At 36.7% G+C, this 13418-nt stretch overlaps 1 protein-coding gene across 1 annotated transcript in view; it reads left to right on the top strand.

The window, feature by feature from the left end:
• The window catches only part of Pask (PAS kinase), a 453665-nt gene that overhangs the window by 225735 nt on the left and 214512 nt on the right, over positions 1-13418 (top strand). The window contains exon 12 of the mRNA XM_068229079.1: positions 6718-7478. Coding sequence (XP_068085180.1) covers positions 6718-7478 — 761 coding nt within the window. The remainder of the gene's footprint in view (positions 1-6717; positions 7479-13418) is intronic.

The raw sequence follows: 13418 nt of genomic DNA, 5'->3' as shown, positions 1-13418 counted from the left end.
GCACTGAATGATTTTGAATTTTATGTTAGTGATATTTTGACACAACAGAGTGATTCTGGAACTGATAGTGCAAAGAGTGTAATTGGAAACATCATGGCCGGTGCAGTGGTGAGTTAGATATTTGGCAATAAACATTTTTGATCTCTGAGCTGTAAAAGAACTGGCCGAATTTCTGACGGTAGAAAACTCGGTCATTGCCAGTAGTGTCCCTAGTTTCTGTGCACTTTATCTCACTTTACTTGCCATAACAGCATTTGCAGAGCAACGAAGCTTCGGAAAATTGTGATGGATATCAGTTCTGATAGTTTGTTAATTATAATATGACTAGTATGTATGATTAATGTAGGAAGCATGCAAACATTCTGGCATTATGTCAGAATTTGAGGAAGGAGACCCAAAATAGTACTCTGCGGGGGTGCTCATCCTTTCTTAGTTACGCCACTGGTTAGATATCACTATGCCGGTAGGTAGCAAGGCAGATGAACATTTTACTACAGCTTGGTGTAATTTCTCGCATTGTGGGATGTGTGATCTGAATAAGCACGTACCAGTCCTGAGGTCTCTGAAGTGTGCGTTTGGATTTGAAGTAGTGTCGAGTGATAAAATGAACAGTCATAGTAAATAAAAAATCGTAATTGATTGTCTTGAGAATTTATGTACAAATTTTCTCATGTCTAGGGTTTATAGTATGAGTCATAGTAAGTCAAAGCCATGTGTTACATGTTACCTAGCGAGTCAGGGTGGCATCTAAAAGTCACTGGGCTGCATGACTGAATACCCATGGAGGGAGCTGGGAGTAAATGTATTAGTGAAATTTATGAAAAAACGAAACATTCTCTTCAGTGAAGTTATATGAATATATTCTAAGCAGCAAGATGACAATTCGGCTATGACATGGAATACACAAGCTTGTTTCTTCCCTCCAGTCCTGCTTCTTCCAACTTCACCACCACTTCATCTCTATAGATGAAGATCTCTGCAGCTACTGTTCAGCAAGCAGTCCAGTGTAAGTTCATTCACTGAGAGGAGCCAAGTTGATGGGGTCAGTGGGGAGTAAGTATATTTTTATGCTCCCAACTTGAAACCATTCTTTCCTTTATTTTTAACATACTCGTTTATGAATATTAAATTTTCACAACCACGTTGTAATCGAAATTAACTTTTATCCTATTCGGTCATCTTCAGTACATGTGGTACGTGTTGAAGAGATGTTAACTACAGAACAAAAATAGCCAACCAGAAACCAGTGGGATCCGAGCCCACAACCTCCCGATTTTGCGTCAGTTGCTCTACCATTGGGCTGTGGCAGCATAGGTCATAATTGTTTTGTTTGAAAGGATCTGAGCTATCGCTTGTTGGGAACGTAATTGACTATTTTCACCATTTTGGTCCGTATTGACTTATATACAAATTTCTATAAAATAATTTTCCGCCTTGTCAATACTTTATACACTTATTCTATTTCGTTACCGTACATGTACATGTTTCGAGAGCCTCCGCTCTCTTCCTCAGCGGTGCCAAATACTAATTATCTTAGGACTATGGTTCATTGGTATCATATTTCAATTATAAGTTAAAATATATGAATTTTAAATTAGTTACAATATTACCCTTAAGTTTTTCTTTAGCCTATTTACATTGTCATTTTTTGCATATTTTACCAGAATTTTACTAATCATAAATGATAAAAATCTAATTAAATTAATCTCTCTATGTTAATTTATGTCCTTATTTATATCTGAAAATAGTAACTCTTTCTTCATCTTCTATAAAATCTATATAATTAGTCTCTATCCTTAATTATAAAATAACAATAAAACTTAACAGAGCATAGCGGTTTAATTAAAGTAGAGGTCGAAGAATTTATCAAATTGTTAGAATACGTAATAGAGAACAATTATTTCGGATTCAACGGCAGTTATACAAACAGGAAAAGGGATTGGCTATGGGTTACCCGGTGTCGGGTATTCTGGCGAATATTTACATGGACCATGTGGAATCTAATAAAATAATTGGGAAAATTAAGGGATTAGTCAAATGGTTGAGATATGTAAACGATGTGTTTATTATCATAGATGAGAAAGAATTAAGCCCGGCAGAAATACTAAAAAGGGTGAACGAAATAGACAAAGATATCAAATTCACAATAGAATCAGAGTAAGGAGGATCACTGAACTATTTGGACGTCAAAATAATGAGAAATGGGAGGGAATTAGAATATCAAGTTTATAGAAAAGAAACGACCACTAGTACAATTATTAGGAAGGACTCCAACCATCCAGGACAGCAGAAGAAAGCAACATTTTATAATATGATAAACAGAGCCCTTAAGTTTCCCTTAAAAAGACAAGCGTTCGAAAAAGAGATGACCACCATATATGAGATCGTGAAGAAAAATGGATACACCAAGAAATATGTAGATAAAATAAAGGACAAGTTAATAAATAAACAAAAATCAACTTTGGAAAAAGAAAAGAAAGAAAGGAGGAACGTAGCGATAATAACTTTCCATAACACTCACTCATACGGAATAAAAAAGATATTCAACAAAAAGGGCATTGAGGTCGCGTTTAAGACAAACAACAGTAACAAGAAAATTTTATGTAACTCGCATAAGGTCAACAAATCCGACAGATTTAGTAAATCAGGAGTATATTGTATCAAGTGCCAAAATTGTGGGAAAAAATACATTGGACAATCAGGGAGGAGTTTAGAGATGAGATACAAGGAGCACGTGGATGCGGTAAGACATAGGAGGTTCTCAGCAATGGGCGAACACATGGAGGAACACAATCATAATTTTACGGAAATAGACAAAGATATGGAAATAATGCACACGACAACAAAAGGAAAACTAATGGACGTTCTGGAGAAGATAAATATATATATTGATCAGAAAAACAATAATGAAAACAACTTAAATGAACCATTAAATGAAGAAAATGCGATGTACAAATTGGCATACAATCTTATAAGGAAGGAAAGAAAGAGAGAGAGAAAGAAATAGTTCCGAGCCACAAGTACGCTTCCCCTCCACCCCCTACATTACGTAACCGGCAGCACAGCGACTAGTAGCAGCGAGCACAACAAGGTCATTGACAGCAGAGAGTAGAACACGTTTGTTTTCAAACTAGCACAAGTATATATTGAGAGCAAGGTAAAAATTTGACAACAAGACGAACTGAAGTAAGTAAAATACAATTCTCTGAACATCTAAGATATCGTCTTTTTTTATAAAAAAACACGTCACTAAAGGTTGGTTGTTAGTTTGTTTATTTAAAAGAATTTGACGGTTAGAAACAACGAGCAGATCATCGCGCAACCAATAGCAAAGTAGCAACAAGGAGGGAAGGAGGACATATTGTTTGGGTTCAGACAAACATCACATCATTTCAATTTGCGGATAAATTAAAGGAATGAAGTAAGTAGACCTAAATGAAAATTATCCAAATATCTGAGTCGTCGTTTCTTTTTCGTAAAAAGTCTCTAAAATTTTAATTTGTTTGGTTCTGTTTATTTAAGGAATTGGAAGAGAGTAAGAGGAGAAAATTCTGATTCATAAGAAGTCTAGAAAATTAAAGCAGACGTTAAGAAAAAAGAGAGAAGAAATATTTTTAAAAAATGACTAACTTCATAAAAGTAGTTTATTAATTTAATTTACAAAGTGGCTATTTATTATTGTTATTTTATAATTCAGGATAGAGACTAATTTTATAGATTTTATAGAAGATGAAGAAAGAGTTACTATTTTCAGATATAAATAAGGACATAAATTAACATAGAGAGATTAATTTAATTAGATTTTATCATTTATGACTGGTAAAATTCTGGTAAAATATGCGACAAATTACAATGTAAATAGGCAAAAGAAAAACTTAAAGTAATATTGTAACTAATTTAAAATTCATATATTTTAATATATAATTGAAATATACCAATGAACCATAGTCCTAAGATAATTAGTATTTGGCACCGCTGAGGAAGAGAGGGGAGGCTCTCGAAACATGTACATAGAATAAAGTGTATAAAGTATTGACAAGGCGGAAAATTATTTTATAGAAATTTGTTGGGAACGTAGCCAGAAAATATCAGCACCACGGTCATTTCTTTTCTAGGACGGTACTGCTTTCAAGCCTTGCAACTAGGGACTCACTGGTATCAGAAAGTGCAAGCTACGGCAGCAAAATGTGTTGCTGAGAATCTAATTCACTGAAAAAGTTTATATTTGTTCTTATGAATGGTAAACATGAAATTGAATGCGTTCGTGTTTCATAACATTGTCATGTAACCTTTCGCCTGTGGCCACGGGCCACATTTATGTGGTCTGCTATAATGCATAATCAAATGTTCTGTTACTGGGAAATTTATGAGTACGTACATCCCTGCTTCCAACTCTTGTACTTCACCTCAAGTGTATCTCTCCATATCTTGGGGGTATGTAGGTTTTTCCTGTTTCGTTTTTATTAGGTGCTGTCACGGAAGTATCGGCTGCTCTGGAATGATACCAATATAAATGGTCAGTTATTGGACATTATAAATTTTCCAACTAACTCATTTCTGGTTGCCAGCGTTTCGCCCCAGTGTGCTAAGTTGGGCTCATCAGTTGGTAAATAGCTCATCCACCAAGACGCATGGCTAGTGCATACTGTTGAGGCCACTGCGTAGGCTACTTGGAGTCACTGGCAGTGCCAATGCACTATGAGAGACTTTGTCTCATTACCAAAAATTGATGCTTGTCTGGCCATCAGATGATACAGATGTTGATTTCCATAGGGAACCTGAAATATTTGTCCTGAATGAGTAAATTTATAATATCAATATAAATGGTCCGTTATTGGACATTAAATTTTCCTGCTAACTCATTCCTGGTTGCCAGCGTTTCGCCTCAGTGTGCTAAGTTGGGCTCATCAGCTACTTGGAGCCACTGCTGTTTATACCCAATCGCCCATATACAGCGCCTCCAGTGTTCTCCCCAGAAATTTTCGTCAACAGGGTGGTAGGAATGAGTGGCCGGGCAGGGAATACTACATAGAAATGAAAATGAATAACTTTCAGTTTCGTCTCCTCAGGGCAATAGTAATAATAATAATAATAATAATAATAATAATAATAATAATAATAATGCCTAAATTGAACTATTTCAGTGTTATTATCACGAACAAGATATAACAGAGTATTTTCAATTTCTAGTGTTCTATTGCTCGTTCACAATCACGTAACACCGGAACCTACCACTCGGTTGCTGTGAAGTCCCATGTGGGTTTGTGACCTCGGGTGGAATCGAGTGCGCACATGCGATTCCACGCTAATACAGACACTGCTCACCCTCGCAACTACGTGATAATCAAGCTAAGCATTTAAACTCTGATGTAACTTATGCAATTATGCTGACAATAATGAACATTTATCATTTCAATGAACAGTTCTACAGTATTTACATTTTTATTTGGAACACCTAATGACTCAAATATATATTAATATTATGTAACTAACACTTATCTAGGTTATGTTAGCCGGATGGTCTGTAAAAACGGCAGGGCCCATTAAAAAGGTCCTGGGGAGAACATTGGCCTCTACCAACTAAGCTACTACATCCCACTGTTGGAACAGGTCACACAACCTCCGCTTAAATTGAATTGAGAAGAGTCCACCATTTTCAGTACTAGAATATTGTATTATCTTTATAAAAGAAATGGCACTTATAACTATACTACATTAAAAGAACATGTTTCGTCTCTTGTTGGGGACATCTTCAGCTTATAAAAGATGCAAAGGTATACCAAAATACATGGCAAATAGTTAACAAGTAAATACTCCCAAAATTACTTCAAAAGTTTTTGGATCATTGCATATTAATAACATTGTAGTAGTCTTATATTTTAATGTATATTTTTTGTATATTTCATCTTGTGGTGGTGATATTTCAGGTCATAAAAGAGTTGTTGACATTTAAAATTAGATTAATTTGTACGTGAGTTTGCATCTGGGAGATAGTGGGTTCGAACCCCACTGTCGGCAGCCCTGAAGATGGTTTTCCGTGGTTTCCCATTTTCACACCTGTCAAATGCTGGGGCTGTACCTTATTTAAGACCATGGCCGCTTCCTTTCCAAGCCCTTTCCTGTCCTATTGTTGCCATAAGACCTATGTGTGTCGGTGCAACGTAAAAAAAAAAAATGTACTTGATGTTGTGAGATGATAAATATTGTTGTAATTTGTAATTACCCTAACAAGGGAAACTCCTCAATATTGTTTCATTGCAGTATAGGTGTAAACATTAGCTGGAAAATCTAGTGTAAGTCTTCCAAGCTTTACTGGCAAATTTTTGCATCTGTACTGCAATAAAACACTTACTATATACTTACCATAGATCAAGGTAAAGCATTCTTAAATTCAGTGAAATAAATTTGATGCAACGAGTACTGATAGGTATTTTAAAGAAAATATGTAAAAGGCTGCTCCTTTAGAACAGCTTGTTGTCATTTGATATTAACAGTAGAATTTTGTATTAATGCTATTTTTATTTTTTCTCCTGTTCAATCTAATTCTGGTGAAAATAGGAAAGTTTGAATTTTAGCAGAGCTTTGAAATCAGCGTCCAGGAATGTTACCTTTGTACTGTTTTATCTTTGATGGTTTGTAGTAGATCCATTTATTTCCTCTAACTGTACTGTTTTGACGCATTTTATTGTTGCTTTTATTTTTCAGTTTGAGGAAGAGAAAGCAGCGGTCTGTATTCACAATTTCATCTAGTTCAGTATCAGCTATCACAGGTTCGGAAAGTGTTAGTGCAAAAGTTGTGCCTCCTTCAACATTAAATCTGCCAACAAATATATCGTCTGATTTAGTCGGAGATCCAGAAAACTGCAGTGATAATGGTGAATTAACACCAGTTGTCTCACCACACATAGATTTTGTTGAAGATGAAGACCACTTCGAAACAGCTTCAGATGATGAGGACAGTATTGAAATATTGACTGATGATCAAGAAGCTAAAGTGAGTGATGTGAAACTGGATTTGGACTTGTTATCCTCATCGGAAAAAGCTCTTTCGAGTACAAACCCATTGGATTGGTCAACCAAAGTGAATAATTCTGTTACAAGTACTTCCTTAAATATAGATAGTGAACTTACTAACACTTCTTCTAATTTTGCAAATTTTTCTGATTTAAGTGAAAAAATGGACAGGATAAAAATTGAACTAAGTGATAAAAGGTATTCATTAGTTGAATCATCAAATGCATTAAAATTTGATGGTATTGATGATGTAAGTGTAATACCACGGCATTCACATTCTTTAGATGATGGTTTAGAAAGGCCGTTAGATATGCAGTTGACATCCACTCCAGCTGTAAATAGCAAACGGATATTGAAGAGGGTGTTTTCAAAGGATTTAGAAGTGAAGACAGACACGGCTCAAAAGAGATTTCCAGATGGGAGCTTTGTAGGGTTTGGAAGGCATAAAGATGGTTCGAATCTAGGTAAGGATCTGGCCTACACTTGTGCTAAAGTTTTATATCTCTACTTTAAATTTTCTAATCTTGATAGTGTTCCATATGTTCAGCAATTGTGTGAAGAAAGGGCATGTATGGTCATAGAGAAAGAATTTAAATGTTTTGTGTTATTTCAATATCCTTATGGAAGGTGATAACAATGCAGCACGATTAATCTGGGTACAGGAGATTGCTTTGCACTCTTATTATTTATTAGTAAATACAGTAATACACTTGTAAATCATTCTTTGAAAGTGTGATACTGATTCATCGAACAGTTCCTTTCCCCTCAGTGACAGACCTATGATAGAAAAGTTCCACTTTCTTTCAAGTACAACAAAATTTCATAATTTCTAGAAATGAAGGTAGTATATTAGGTAGATTTTCGACATCTCTTTTCGTGGTGTTTGCTTACACGTAGTGGGCCTGTAGATAATGGTGTGATATCTGTTTTTTTTTTTTTTAAATTGTGGATGGTCTTCGATTTGGACATTTATAAACAAACTAGTTGTACCCATTGATGATAGGTAAATCATTTGGAATGTGGAGGGTAATGAACACTCCAAGTCAATCCAATTAGAAACAACTTTCAGTAATGCAAAAATAAAACCTTCAGAGGGCATACTTAGCATCAAACTCAAAGATTCAACATTAATCTTGGAAGTCCTGAAAAGGAAAAGAAAGTAATGTAATGTGTAAAGGTTTGACGTCGAAATGAAGTTACTTAGATCATGCCCTAACCTTGAAGGGTCGGCAGCTGATCCCCCTTTGATGTCCACTATTTTGGTTTTGATATTTCTGTCTGAGATACAGCATTCGGTGTTGCTTCATGTCATGTTCTGCATGTCCAACTCTTGGTGATAAGTTACTGCGTTCCTACCAATAAAGCACGAGGCAGAGGTTCACCTCCTCTCTTGCCTCTAGTGCTTCGTATTCCTGTTACATTCCTTTCATCAAGGGGAATTCGGAAGTGTACTGTACAGGGATACAGTTCCTGTGCCAAATTAAGATTCACAATCAAATGATCAAGCATGCAATAGATAATGGAGTGAGGGAGTTTTCATCCCAGTGGTGTGAGGGAATTTTGATACCAGTATCGCAGCCAAATAAAGATCCAAAGTTTCTGGATAGCTATTGGTACGGATTGGAAAATTTACACCTGTTTTCCCTGGAGGCATCAGTTATTTTGTAAGAAAATAGCATCTATTTTCGAAAAAAACTTTTTTATCTCGGAAGTACTTCCACAGTTATTATTACTTACTAACGAACAAAATTGCAAGCAATACATTTCCTGGTTAGAATGACGTGAACAGTTCAGCATTATTTTCAGTGAACCTAGTGTTCGTAACGGTCACTGCATGTGGTATAGTACGACAATCTTTCACTGTCATTGTTTGCTGGTGTCCACAAGTCTATGATACTTGCGATCGATGGATACCGCATAAAGAATGTGTTCTTTGTGCATTTTGGCCTCATTTCTGTTGAGGATTTCTGTTCCCTGTAACCAGCAGAAACTTCTGCCTGGGGAATATCTGAAAACTCATAAACTTATCCAGGCAAGCGTCCAGTTCATTTTTGTTCAGAATTATGAATTTTGGACAGGTTGCTTGTGCAGTGTTCCAAAAATATCTCGTGTACGCACCCTACTCCCTTATAGAATTATGTGAGATCCTTCTAGTTAACTATTGTTTTTGTGTTTGCTTGGCAGAAGGATGTATTTGTAGTGATGAGATTGTGCTCTAAGAATTCAATAAAAAATATGATTCCATTAGTTACTCATGCCCTTGCCCTCTTTGCTATTCCTGCTCAGAGTGTAGAATCTCTACCAACCCAGTTAGTAAATCTAAAAGGATAATTTTTGCCAGAGTTTTTGTCATGTTTGATTAGACTCCACCAATTAAGTTGTAGTTGGAAGTTTTCTTATTGCTCATCATTTGATATTAAAGTTGAAGCATATGTGGTCATGTTTATTTAGGATCAGTGGAGTTCCCAGGCTCAATTTAACGTGTAGCCAATGTTTTCAGGTTAGATGCCCTTCAGTCAGTCAGTCAGTCAGTCAGTCAGTATTGATTTGCATTTAGGACTCGCTCAGGTGGCAGATTCCCTATCAGTTGTTTATCTAGTCTTTTCTAAATGATTTTAAAGTAGTTGGAAATTTATCAAACATCTCCCTCGATAAATTATTCCAAACCCAAATTCCTCTTCTGTATAAATGATTGTCATATTTTGTCCTCTTGAATTCCAACTTTATCTTCATTTTATGATCTTTCCTACTTTTAAAAACTCCATTGAAACTTATTTGTCTACTAATGTCATCCCAAGACATTCTTTCACTGAAAACTTGAAACATTCTGCTCAGTTGAGCTGTCCATCTCCTTATTTCCAAGTCCTCCCAGTCCAAAGTTTGCAACATTTTCATAACACTACTCTTTTATCGGAAATCACCCAGAGCAAATAATATTGCTTTCCTTTGAATCTTTTCCCGTTTTTGTATCAAGTATTCCTGGTGAGGGTCCAGTACACTAGAACCATACTCTAATTGGGGTCTAACCAGTGAATTATACATCCTCTCTTTTACATCCTTACTACAAACCCTAAATACCCTCAAAACTATATGAAGAGATTTATGTAGAATCCAATTTATGTGATTACCCCTATCAAAATGTTTCCTTATATTACCACCTAGCTACTTAAAGCGATCTCAAAGAATTACTGTCATCCAATTAATACATTAATTTCTCTTCTTTGTGAAACTTACAACCTGTCTTTTCACCCTGTTTACCACCATATTGTCTGCTGTCCATCTCACAACTTTGCCGAGGTCTTCTTGCAGTCGCTGACAATCCTCTAACTTATTTATTACTCCTTACCATGCATCATCATCATCATCCACAAAAAGCCTTATCTGTGATTCCAGTTCCTTTCTTATATCACTTACATATATTAGGAAAACAGAGGTCCAAATCACTGCATTGCAGGTTCCCTCTCTTATTCACTACAGCATCACATAACACTTCACCTACTTTAATTCTCTGAGTTATATTTTCTAGAAATTTAGTCACCCATTCAGTAACTTTTTTGTCTATTCCCCTCCCCCTGATTTTCATCAGTAATGTTCCATGATCTACCCTGTCAAAGGCCTTGGATAGCTCAATAGTGGTAGTCCATTTGACTTTCTGAATCTAAAATATCTGCTATATATTGCTGGAATCCTACAAGTTGAGCATCACAGGAATAACCTTTCCTAAACCCAAACTCACTGTCGGCAGCCCTGAAGATAGTTTTCCGTGGTTTCCCATTTTCACACCAAGCAAATGCTGGGGCTGTACCTTAATTAAGGCCACAGCCGCTTCCTTCCCACTCCTAGCCCTTTCCTGTCCCATCGTCGCCATAAGACCTATCTGTGTCAGTGCGACGTAAAGCAAAAAAAAAAAAAAAAAAAAAAAAAAAACCAAACTGCCTTCTATCAAACCAATTAGTAATTTCACAAATGTGTCTGTAATTATCTGCTCCCCACTGTCGGCAGCCTTAAAGATGGTTTTCCATTTTCACACCAGGCACATGCTGGGGCTGTACCTTAATTAAGGCCACGGCTGCTTCTTTCTAACTCCTAGCCCTTTCCTATCCCATCATCACAATAAGATCTGTGTAGGTGCAACGTTAAGCCAATTGTAGAAGACAAATATAAAAATATCTGCTTTATGTTTATGACATTCCTTTGTAAACTTAGGCTACAATAGCAACTCCCCAGTCATTTGGTATAGCTCCTTCATGCAAACCTTAATAAAATGTGGTACAATATCCCAACCCATAGCTCCAGAAATATTAATTCCATTTGCCTTTTTAGTGTTTTTTTTAGCTCAGAGTTTTTTGTAAATATCTTTGTTGTCATTGGTAAATTTTAGTAGTTTCTTCTTGTTTGCATGCACTGGTCCAAGATAAGAATTGACCCAAAGTTACTGCGAGTTTGAACCATGGACAGTCAGGTGGCTGGAGCACTTCTCGAGGGAAAATTCAAGATTGGATATGAAAATCGGGAGGGTGGAACTTAGAGGTGTTCTCTGTTTCACAGTACAGAATTCACCCTAGATCAGAGATGAAAACTGAATCAAAATTGGACAGAATTTACCTGAGACAGTTTAAATATGAATAATAATCTACATCTAAAGAAGATATGTCCAGATTAGCTAAATAATTACTAGTGAAAGGTAAGAGAGGCTGAGAAAGTCTCAGGTGGATGGCATGTAACAATTAAATCTTGACTGAAATACAGTTATTGAAGGGTAATGAAGAGTAAAATAGATAATAGAGAAGACCAATCTTTGCTTTGACTTGGATGAGGACAGTGTTGTTCCCGTTTTCTACCATCAAGGTAATCTGCCCCAGACTAGTCAGCCGCTCCCAGGCGTGCTCAGTTCGAACTATGAAAAATAACTTAAAAATTACACCCGGAATTTGATGGCGAACATACATCTAATATGGACAAGACGAGGTCAACTAATAGCTATGAAAAATACGAGATGAGGCATGACATCAGTTTAGAGGAAAGTTTATTATAATAAACAAGAAAATAGAATAAAAACGGAGAAAGACTGATCAATTTATGCAACATGAACAACTTAAAACTCATGTCTACCCATTTCAAAGCATGCCCTAACAAAAAGAAAACGTGGGTATCACCAAACCCCTTGCTAGGCAAATTTCAGTTGAACCATGCAGCGATATCCAAGAACAATTACAAGGAAATTCATAACGTCAAAGTTAGAAAAGTGGTTAATATAACATCAGACCATTACTTATCACAGACTAAGATGAATTTCATACCCGGACAAAAAAAGCATACCTGTGGCAACAGAGTGCAAAAAATTGACCATGAATTACTCATCCAAGGAAAGAGGGAAGAATACAGGAAAAAGCTACAGGTGCCAAAAAATTTGAATGAAGTGGCAAAAGATCTGCAGGAGGCAGCAGTTGAATTAGCATCTAGGAAACGTTGAAGCAAGCATGCATGGTGGAATGCAAAATGCGAAAATGCAATCAAAGAAAGATTTGAGGCGTGTAAATCATGGACCGAGAATAAGACTGTGACAAATTTGGAAAATTCACGAGAAATAAGGAAAAAAACACACCAAACACTGAGAAGAGTCAGAAGAGAACACCTTAGGGCAGAAGTCACAGAAATGGATGAGAACTTCAAGAAAAACAAAACCAGATTATTTCATAGGGCCTTTGCTATTTGCTTTACATCGCACTGACACAGGTATGTCTTACGGCAACGATGGGATAGGAAAGGCCTAGGAATTGGAAGGAAGCGGCCGTGGCCTTAATTAAGGCACAGCCCCAGCATTTGCCTGGTGTGAAAATGGAAAACCACGGAAAATCATCTTCAGGGCTGCCGACAGTGGGGCTCGAACCCACTATCTCCCGATTACTGGATACTGGCCGCACTTAAGCGACTGCAGCTATCGAGCTCGGTGATAGGGCCTTCAAAAATAGAATCAAAGGCTATATAGCACCGAGCCTGCATTTCAAGAAAACAGATGGAACTCTTGCCCTGAACAATAAAGATAACTGTGAGATCCTTGCAAAGTACTTTGAAGACCTCCTTAACTGTGAATCGCCACGGGAAATATTGGAGATTGAGAAGGACACAATCCAGAACCCAGATTCCGAACCACCAGACGAGGAAGAGGTACAGGAGGTAATAAACTCTCTAAATAACAACAAAGCACCTGGTGAAGATGGAGTAATACCAGAACTGTGGAAGATAGCCAATGACGCTTTTATCACTGAAGCGACAGAACTGTTCTGGAATATTTGGAGAGATGAAAAAATACCAGAAGACTGGCTAGTGGCATTAATACACCCGCTACATAGAAAGGGACCGAAAACAGACGTCAACAACTACCGAGGAATATCACTTTTATC

Source organism: Anabrus simplex, chromosome 8 (genome assembly GCF_040414725.1).
Source record: "Anabrus simplex isolate iqAnaSimp1 chromosome 8, ASM4041472v1, whole genome shotgun sequence".
Classification (NCBI taxonomy): Eukaryota; Metazoa; Arthropoda; class Insecta; order Orthoptera; family Tettigoniidae; genus Anabrus; species Anabrus simplex.
This window is presented reverse-complemented; position numbering and strand designations above follow the sequence as displayed.